General features: G+C 40.7%; 1 protein-coding gene across 2 annotated transcripts; it reads right to left on the bottom strand.

The window, feature by feature from the left end:
- Positions 1-10: 10 nt before the first annotated feature.
- Positions 11-10,906, bottom strand: LOC149733070 (inactive rhomboid protein 1-like). Of its 2 annotated transcripts, XM_089882697.1 has the most exons (20): positions 10,740-10,906; positions 9,905-9,973; positions 9,088-9,230; positions 8,467-8,562; positions 8,190-8,286; positions 7,794-7,899; positions 7,430-7,593; positions 6,954-7,088; positions 5,226-5,305; positions 4,703-4,924; positions 4,223-4,334; positions 3,805-3,879; positions 3,228-3,383; positions 2,756-2,816; positions 2,275-2,390; positions 2,054-2,157; positions 1,596-1,772; positions 1,305-1,458; positions 880-1,071; positions 11-749 (listed from the first exon to the last, which is right to left on the bottom strand). In XM_089882697.1, exons 1-20 carry the CDS (start codon positions 10,794-10,796, stop codon positions 516-518), a joined length of 2,550 nt encoding a protein of 849 aa, XP_089738823.1. In that variant the 5' UTR covers positions 10,797-10,906; the 3' UTR covers positions 11-515. The 2 variants fall into 2 exon arrangements, with proteins under 2 accessions (XP_089738823.1, XP_089738824.1); XM_089882698.1 differs by lacking the exons at positions 9,905-9,973; positions 10,740-10,906 and having other exon boundaries at positions 8,174-8,286.
- Between the last annotated feature and the right edge of the window lie 132 nt (positions 10,907-11,038).

Below are 11,038 nucleotides of genomic sequence, written 5' to 3'. Positions count from 1 at the left end.
AACGATCGCGTTCCTTGCTTTGAGTTTATTGCGACGTAATATAGCGGTATAGTGACGTCACAAAGTGCAGAAATAATGACGACACAGAGAGTGTAGTGATGCGGAACGGATTTACAAAAGTTTTGTGACGTAGAATACCGTTTATTATAACGTAATAAACGTTTGTAGTGTGTATAAGATGTCTATGATGGTTTAGAAACGATATTTGTGAAAGTTTAAGATACGTCATTTAGTTAAATTAGGAAAGTTTTACGACTGAAACAAAAGGGATCAAAATGCGGTGGATGAGTTTGGCCGATGTTTCCGGGAATAAGAGCATGAAACAGATACCGCAGTTGGATGTGGTGCAATTATTATGGATCATAATATATACGTGAATAAATGAGTTTTAACCAGAAGCGTGTTTTAACGACTGTCGTTTTGTGTAATATCTTTGCATGGTAGTGCAACAACAGTATCTTGTCCAAGGCACATACGCCCAAAATAGCAGCACCGAGGCTTGAACCCGGTAACCTCTATGTTCTATCTTCAGGTCTGAACCCGTGGTTGGAACAAAAGTCCTCGTTGAAGGGGATGCAGTTGATGTATCGACAGACACTGCAGTCGGTGATTGGGTGGATGTAATAGAAGAAGAACAAAGCTGTAAGCAACCCGATGAATAAAGCAGAACATGTGACAACTTGTATTCGCTTTCGATGTCGATCAAATCGATTGAACGTAATGTACGGAAGGAGAACGAACGATAAAAGCTGGGGTGGAAAGGAGGGTATTTATAATATATATGCAATATAAAAGCTGGCTTGGTGTTATTTAAAAGTAAATAAACATTACATAATAACAAACCCTATGTTATAATAAATATACGTAATTCCTACGCACCAGCCCTGATATAAAGCCGAATATATGAGCAAAGTTGTCAATCCATGGGAGGGCGCCAAAGACAAACAACACCGTCGTTATAGCAACGAGTTTAAACAACGCACGGAGCGGTGACTTTAGTAATTGCCAACTTTGTAAAACTTCCACAAATAAACAAGCGAGGATTCCAAAGTGAGAACCGGCTGGTCCAACCTGGGGGTGCATTAGTGTTATTATATGCATAGAGTTTCAAAATGTATATTATTATTATTATGTTATGTTTGTTTATTGATGATCCAGTAAATGAATTCGCATTCAAGTCATAACACAGCTACAATATTTTGTTGCGGCAACCTTTGGATTATTCAAATATAATTTATCACCAAAGGTTGCAAACCTAATAAAAGTTAATACGTTTTGTTAATGGTGGCAGCGTCCCATTTTACCTCAGCGCGATACGGAAGAAAGATGGCCGACGCAAAGTTTCCAGTGATGCCTGAGAAAATATAAATGATTCCGATCCTCAGCCACCCGGCCAATTTCTCCATGTCGCGCAACACTGTCATTTGGAAGACGACAGACACAAGACAGTGGAGGATTCTGCAACATTCGATTATTTGGTCATAAGTCGCCCCAATCGACCAACTTCAACAATGTCACCCCAAATAAACCATGATACTTATGAATATAAAACAGCAATTATACCCAGTATGTACACACGGATACACGATACGTACCCCGCATGCAGCATGACAGGAAGCCACAACCGGTATATTTGGTCGGGTTTGTCCGCCACTCTGAAAGGAATTAGTCCGCATGTATCTTGCATACAATTGACTTGCGAACATAATGTGGCCTCCGAATGATAAACTCCATGTTTATATTTGCAATATTCCTTGGTTACTATTTCGCATCTGTGTGGAATGAAGGTACATTTGTTGAATTATATTCTATACGAGTGGCGTGCTTGATGATGGACCTGGGTTTTATGGCCGAACACATAGTATAGATAGCTGACAATTCGGACAACCCAATAGTGACCACTTGGGTTGGAGCAATTGTCGTTAAGTGTCCTGCCCAAGGACACATACGCCAACAATGGTGGCAGTGATGTGCTTTGAACCCGTTACCCCTCATAATAACCACACCACAACTACATTACTCAATGCCTCCCCACCATAAACACCATATTCACCTTGCTTCTTGTCCAATACAACAAGGGTGACCAACCACGTTACAACGAACATTCTCATATGTACTGTTCTTGAAGTCTTCCTTGGGTAGCGGGTCGCTGCATATCTGGTGGGAGAGCCAATCATTTAGTTCGTTATAATAAGCTTAATACGATGGGCATCGCTTACATATATTACGCGTTATAACAAACGTAAAGTAATCATTATGACATCACATACATACCGGCCACTTAGTAATATCATCGGGCCATTGGTCGGCCGTTCCAACCTCATGTTGCGATCGACAATATCGGGGATCTTGTCCGCATACCGATCCTGATGTGCGGACCGTTATCGTGGCTGTGAGGGTTATAAGGGGTTACTGGGGGTTGTATGGGGTTACTTGGGGTTGTATGGGGTTACTGGGGGTTATAAGGGGTTACTGGGGGTTATAAGGGGTTACTGGGGGTTGTAAGAGGTTACTGGGGGTTATATGGGGTTACTGGGGGTTATAAGGGGTTACTGGGGGTTGTATGGGGTTACTGGGGGTTATAAGGGGTTACTGGGGGTTATAGACAAGCATAATATATGATAAATGTCACTCACTCTTTAAAAGCGATAGAGAAGATTAAATTAAACAATGAATAAAGGGGATTAGCAGCAGAATGTTGAAACCTTAAATATAACTAACACAACCAAACATAATTCTAACTGATAAAACTTACTTCCATTTTTAAAGTCTGGAGCGTCGTTGCCGGGCCACTTCACAAACTTCGCAAACTTGTCCTGTAAAGTGATGTAACAATGTTAACTAGTGATACGTATCAGATGACCAACATATTAATCTGGCCCTGATCTAGCACTTGTATTGTTGGACGATTCTAATTACTTTATAACAGAATACACCAAATGCTACTAAGTATAAAGGGGACAAAATCCAAGTCCAACTAAGTATTAAAGAACATTGGATCGGGGATATAATATGTGGTAATATTAATAACAGTAATATTCCATATTTACACTGCATTCAGCAGCATGCCCAACCAATGTTGCACCAAAGATATATTTCATCAATAACATCATCACAAGTAAGTATAATGGTTCACATCGTAATGCTGGAGTATGAGTGTTGGTAAAAGGTGTTTGTGAGAGAAAGTTGAAGTTTGTACCCAAGTAGTTAACAACCCTCATACATACAAGGCATTCAGTTGATTGTATACACCCTGAGTTGTCGTTCCTCACACAGCACGCTGAAGTTCGTTCCAACGCTCGTTCCCTCTGTATATATTCATTCAACTTTGGATCCAAACGCATACATGGAGAATATTTTGCACCAAGGTGAATCAAGTCTTTCTGTTGGCAATAATATCCATTGTTAGATAACAATGGTGTATTGTCACAATACGTGGATGTTATGATTAATGAGCATTGTTTCGAAACAATGGGTGCGATTGTGATTAACATTCCGTTCATTATTCCACGATTGTTACGGAAAAAACAACTTGTTCGAACAACATGTTTACGGGAACATTAAACATAGAAACAATATATGGGTGCAACGTGGCAATATGTTATCAGGAATTAATGTTTAACGTCGGAAACATGAGGTAAGTTAGATCCGCATGTAAGTTGTGTAGACTTGATATTTGTTTATTTTCCAGCATATGGAACTTCATTGAATGATATGGTGGAGCAACTAAAACAACTTTATTTATACAGTTTTAAATAAGTGTCACATTGCAAACTTATAAAAGCAAAACAGCATTTAACTCACAGTGCGCGGGCCGATCCAGAAGTTTTGCGGTTCCTTGAATGTTTCGCTCACTCGGGATAATGATTTCTTTGTGGTCTGCGTGGAAACAATTGTGTTGAAACAATGGACATTGTGTGCCATCGTGCGACATTGTGCGCCACCATGCCACATTGTGCGCCACCGTGCCACATTGTGCGCCACCGTGCGACATTGTGCGCAATCGTGCGACATTGTGCGCCATCGTGCAACATTGTGCGCCACATACATGCACTGCGTGGTAAGCATACGCCACAGGTTTTACATTTTATACAAAATCTGGGGTTATAGCGGTAAAGTTATGCTAAAACTTTAAGTGACAATTTTTCTGGATTCTTTATCAGGTTTGGTCGCCAAAAGTTGGGGTGCCATGTCGCCCTATCCCCCCCTAACCCCTACTCACCGTAAACCTCTCAGTTGAATACATGAAACCAATGGGCGCGATGCCAAACACAGCTATTGATATGATGGTGACAACTATGTGGACGAATGTCACCCAGTATGTGAAGTAAGGCCTGTGGGAAACATGGGGGTTAGTTATATTAAACATGGGGGTTAGTTATATTAAACATGGGGGTTAGTTATAATAAACATGGGGGTTAGTTATATTATGAATATAAACAGATGCAAAATAGTGGTTTTGGTTCCTGTGGTAGAAAAGGTTAATTTTAACAATATCACTTGAATAAAAAGTTTGATATTAACTATTATCACATCCACACAGCACAAGCTTTCTTAATAAATAACAAGGCCAGGACAGATAGAATAGAAATCACTAATCATAGTGTTTACCATTTCAATGCATTAAATAATTGGGGTTTAACCAGGGTGTGGATCGCTCCGTTAGGTGACAACATCGATTATCCAAGAAACAACGACGCACCTGTGGTTGTTAAAAGTATCGAGTTGTTCTCGCACCGAACTATCGAGTCGTTTGCGTTTAATTGTTCGATTCAACCACCGACCCACCAACCCCCGTCCATATTGCCGATCATCTCGTCGTAATGCCGTCGATAACACGCGATCGACTCCGATCTTCTTGCCGCGCTTGCGTTCCTTCTTGGGTGAGAGAGAAGCGATCAAGTCCGCTCGTCTTCCGTTATCCCTGGGTGGGGGGGTAATGTTAAGGGGCCCCGTTGCTGCTATTGTGGGCGTATGTGTCTTTAGGTAAGACATTTAACGGTGATTGCTCCAACCCAGTGGTCACTGGTGGGTTATTCAAATTATCAACCATACATAAAAACAACCACAAAGTCCATAAATATATAAGCACATGGTGGACAGTGGTTGCAAGGACTCCAGGACACGAGAAGGACAGAAGGAAATTGTTTGCATAAACACTTGGTGTTTGGGGTAATTAACCCTAAACCTGGGGCCGGCCCCACCAACAACGAGGGGTGAATCACCTTCTGCTTGGAAGATCTTCGGTGGTTTGATCGAAGAAAACTTCATCGGCGAGCGATTCACCTTCAAGTATAGTTGGCATCTGTGGGGGGGGGGGTATAAGTTACAATTAGTCGACCAGTTTATGGGGGGGGTATAAGTTACAATTAGTCGACCAGTTTATGGGGGGGGGGTATAAGTTACAATTAGTCGACCAGTTTATGGGGGGGGGGTATAAGTTACAATTAGTCGACCAGTTTATGGGGGGGGTATAAGTTACAATTAGTCGACCAGTTTATGGGGGGGGTATAAGTTACAATCAGTCGACCAGTTTATGGGGGGGGGGGTATAAGTTACAATTAGTCGACCAGTTTATGGGGGGGGGTATAAGTTACAATCAGTCGACCAGTTTATGGGGGGGGGGTATAAGTTACAATTAGTCGACCAGTTTATGGGGGGGGGGTATAAGTTACAATTAGTCGACCAGTTTATGGGGGGGGGTATAAGTTACAATTAGTCGACCAGTTTATGGGGGGGGGGTATAAGTTACAATCAGTCGACCAGTTTATGGGGGGGGGGTATAAGTTACAATCAGTCGACCAGTTTATGGGGGGGGGGGTATAAGTTACAATTAGTCGACCAGTTTATGGGGGGGGGTATAAGTTACAATCAGTCGACCAGTTTATGGGGGGGGGGGTATAAGTTACAATCAGTCGACCAGTTTATGGGGGGGGGGTATAAGTTACAATTAGTCGACCAGTTTATGGGGGGGGGGTATAAGTTACAATTAGTCGACCAGTTTATGGGGGGGGGTATAAGTTACAATTAGTCGACCAGTTTATGGGGGGGGGGGTATAAGTTACAATCAGTCGACCAGTTTATGGGGGGGGGGTATAAGTTACAATCAGTCGACCAGTTTATGGGGGGGGGGTATAAGTTACAATTAGTCGACCAGTTTATGGGGGGGGGTATAAGTTACAATCAGTCGACCAGTTTATGGGGGGGGGGTATAAGTTACAATTAGTCGACCAGTTTATGGGGGGGGGTATAAGTTACAATTAGTCGACCAGTTTATGGGGGGGGGTATAAGTTACAATTAGTCGACCAGTTTATGGGGGGGGGTATAAGTTACAATTAGTCGACCAGTTTATGGGGGGGGGTATAAGTTACAATTAGTCGACCAGTTTATGGGGGGGGGGTATAAGTTACAATCAGTCGACCAGTTTATGGGGGGGGGTATAAGTTACAATTAGTCGACCAGTTTATGGGGGGGGGGGGTATAAGTTACAATCAGTCGACCAGTTTATGGGGGGGGGTATAAGTTACAATTAGTCGACCAGTTTATGGGGGGGGTATAAGTTACAATTAGTCGACCAGTTTATGGGGGGGGGTATAAGTTACAATCAGTCGACCAGTTTATGGGGGGGGGTATAAGTTACAATTAGTCGACCAGTTTATGGGGGGGGGTATAAGTTACAATTAGTCGACCAGTTTATGGGGGGGGGGGTATAAGTTACAATCAGTCGACCAGTTTATAATATTACGACACTAACATTTGGAATTCCTACACTGGTCGTCCTTATTAAAATAAATAAGCACATGGGAAAATATTGCCATTAGGTGTCAGTATGTTCATTATATTGCTGCCAGGTGTATTATATATTATTATAGGGTCTGCCGTTTACTTTAAGATCACAAATAACAATCACATAAGATTTCTCATGAACATACATCACCAGTTAACGCCCCACCTCCTGCATGAAGAAGCTTGTATCAATCTCACCACCGGAGTCGAGCGCGTCATCCTCCGCTAAACTAGGGAGGGCAAAGCTTCGTTTATCGGGGACCTGATGTTCTGGTACAAGGTGGTTCATCACGGATACTCCCTGTGTGGATTGTAATGTTGAATGTAATTTATCCTTGCATGGCGAGCAACGACAGTTGTTATAACACGGGTGTTCTGTTTCATACACCCCGTGCTTGCTTACAAGTTACCACGTATGTAACTTATTTATCCTTGCGGGGCAATGACAGTTGTTATAACACAGGTGTTCTGTTTCATACACCTAGTGCTCGCTGACTAGTTACCACGTATATAACTTTGTGGGTGATTGTTTATTATGTATGGCTGATAATTTAGACAACCCATTAGTGACCACTGGGTTGGAGCAAATGACATGTTTTGCCGTAAACTCTTAACTTCCATAGAACCACCAACCCCACCCACCCTTGTTAAAGCCGAAATAACCTTCCAACTCATCTTAGCGACCGAATCTTTCCTCGCATGCGCTCCTATGTGTCGGTTCGATGGCCCAAACCTCATGCTCGCCACCGAGCGTGCACCTGGGGTAACGGGGGTATGCGGGGGTGGGGTGCTGACAGCTACCGGACCTGGGGGGTTTGGGGGTGAAATTATGGGGGGCTCGCACAACATCAAATGTAAGTTTTATTTCATCACAATCAATCTATGGGTGCAACATTACAACAAACTAGTTATTGAAATAAAGACGATATTACTTAAGTTTCAAAGCGGACCTTCATTCAAACAAACCAACAAATTATTTTCCATAAATTAACATAAACAAACCAACCAGCAATAGAAGGTGTGAATTCATTCTCGTCGAGCGGGGTTCCGGTACCAGACGCGTAAAACCTTGACCCTCGACCTCGAGCATAAGGGTCGTGGATCTGCGGGAGCTGTGAAGGAGGGGTGTCATTATGAGGTCATAATAGAACACAGGAAAGCATGAGATGGGTGAAGGTTTTCATCTAAAACCCTCGCTTTGGTTGAAGTACCTTCGTACAACGAGGAATAAACTCTTTTAAAACAACTAGATATTCCAGCTTCTTTTAAATCTAACAAATTTTAAGTGAAATAAGTTTTTCTTAATTTATTTTTGTAAAAAAAAGATCGTGACCATAACCCCCCTGTTTTCACATGTTATAACTTAATCACGTTGTCAAAACCAACCACTGAGCTGTGCCACCTGTAGGAACGATGGCGAAGTTGAATTGATGTAACTTGGTTCCTCCACCTCCTGCTCATGTTGGGGTTTCAATCGCCCGTACTTCTGACTGCAGTATCTATGGGGTTGTAACGGTAAATATGGTTAATCCCTAAAACTGGGGTGCCTAAAACAACCTCCCTTGTGTTGTAACCATAGACACCCATATTATACCATAGTGGGATTATAACACAAGGTATATTACACACACAATACCATCAAATCAGAGATAATGAGCAACTACTAACCCCCCCTGTACCTTAAATGTCGCCTTCTCCACTTTTCGTGTTCTACGTCGCAATTCTTACCGAGTCCAACAAAGTTTTCGGTCGCTTCTTTCACCTTTCGTGACCCACTATCAACATAGACACAATATTAACCAACATAGACACAATATTAACCAACATAGACACAATATTAACCAACATAGACACAATATTAACTAACATAGACACAATATTAACTAACATAGACACAATATTAACCAACATAGACACAATATTAACTAACATAGACACAATATTAACCAACATAGACACAATATTAACCAACATAGACACGATATTAACCAACATAGACACAATATTAACCAACATAGACACAATATTAACCAACATAGACACAATATTAACCAACATAGACACAATATTAACCAATATAGACACAATATTAACCAACATAGACACGATATTAACCAACATAGACACGATATTAACCAACATAGACACGATATTAACCAACATAGACACGATATTAACCAACATAGACACAATATTAACCAACATAGACACAATATTAACCAACATAGACACAATATTAACCAACATAGACACAATATTAACCAACATAGACACAATATTAACCAACATAGACACCCCACCTCCTAACCATTGCCGCGCCTTGCATAAGGGATGATTGTCGTTGCATTTTTCGATGTTTAACCCGATGTTTCACCCCGGATGGTTCGCCCCCCGCGACACTCTGGCTACGACGGAATTCACCTGCGTCATCTTTTGAGGGGGTCTTTGTGACAATGTAATTATTATTATGACATCATACACTTGCTGTGATAAAGCATTTTTCGTGACAGATAAAATGTTGGCGCAATAAACCAGAGGACTTATAATATATATTATGTGAGGCCTGGTAGTAATAACAGCATTAGTGAAGAATCTTCCGGGATTGTTACAAATTAGACTGGGGGAAATGTTAGGGGTGGGTAGTTAGGGGTTGGTAGTTAGGGGTGGGTAGTTAGGGGTGGGTAGTTAGGGGTTGGTAGTTAGGGGTGGGTAGTTAGGGGTTGGTAGTTAGGGGTTGGTAGTTAGGGGTTGGTAGTTAAGTTAGGGGTTGGTGGTTAGGGGTTGGTAGTTAGGGGTTGGTAGTTAGGGGTGGGTAGTTAGGGGTGGGTAGTTAGGGGTTGGTAGTTAGGGGTGGGTAGTTAGGGGTTGGTAGTTAGGGGTTGGTAGTTAGGGTGGGTAGTTAGGGGTTGGTAGTTAGGGGTTGGTAGTTAGGGGTTGGTAGTTAGGGGTTGGTAGTTAGGGGTTGGTAGTTAGGGGGTAACATGGGGGATTTTTCACTAAAACAACAATAAGAGCAGACCTGCATGATTGTTAAAAATCTCAAATATTTTACCAATAGTTGTTGTGAGTCTATGACATTATAATAGCTATTATAATACACAATAATACACAATATACCAGGTTGTTTGATGAATGAGGTCCCTGGAAAGCATCATCATCCAATTCAGCAGCACTTGGAATGTTTAACTAAAAGTAAAAATTACTACTTTAGGTAAAAGTAAAAATTACTACTTTAACCGAATGTCACTCTTTTCTTTTCACAAGTGGGCGCTCTTATTAAGTTTAAAATTTTTTAAAAATACACAAAGAAACACTTTAAATTGGTAATAAGTGTAAAATAAATTACTTAAATACTGAAAATACCTTTATAAATATATAAAACACTAGTAAGAACATCTTTCCCAAATTAGGTAGGTTATATACGCTCTTTCGATCTGTTTACTATCGTCGGCTCTGTGGTGTAACGGTTAGCGTGCCGTCGTTTAATCTCTTTGTTTCGTTCTTACTGGGTTCGAGTCCCGCACAGTGCAGTACTTTTTTTTAGGTTTTTTTTGTGTGATTAACACATCTTAGGGGTTGGGGGTCAGGGGTTAGAAGTTAGGAAGTTAGGGGTTTAAGTCTTATGTGTGTAAACTGTAAAACTAACTGTTAGTCAACGATTTTTTATAAAATATCGAAATACTATACCAATACACGTTTTATATGTCACAAAAACGACGTTTTTTTAAAGTCCCCAGAAAATAATAATAAAAAAATTAGCGCCCACTTGTGAAAAAAGAGAGTGATAATCGGATAATAAGTCGCATGTATTAGCTTTTGATTACTATACAGTGCTGATCATCAATAACACGTTAATTAGTTTTCATTCAACCAAAACAATAATCTATTTTAGACACTTTTATAAATAATTGGTTAGTTTTTAATAAAACATAATGTAAATAAACTGTCTTACTTTTAAATTATGAATATTTCGTTTCTCGTTTCGATCGCCGCCTCCGCTCGTCGACATCTTTGTTTCAAAATATTTTCTCCTCTGTTACGTCACGTTATATGACGTAATTACTTACATAAGCTCAAGTTTACGGTAAACTGGAAAAATATTTCATGAAAATAAAGTAGAATACTAAGGAATTTGCGCTGAATCTTAGATTATTAGTCAATATAATATCGAATTCTTTACCAGCAACAATTAAATGGAAACAATTTTTTCTGTCAACAAACAACAATAAACGCGTGGAAATAGAAATATTA

Source organism: Ciona robusta, chromosome 8, assembly GCF_009617815.1.
Source record: "Ciona robusta chromosome 8, ASM961781v2".
Classification (NCBI taxonomy): Eukaryota; Metazoa; Chordata; class Ascidiacea; order Phlebobranchia; family Cionidae; genus Ciona; species Ciona robusta.
This window is presented reverse-complemented; position numbering and strand designations above follow the sequence as displayed.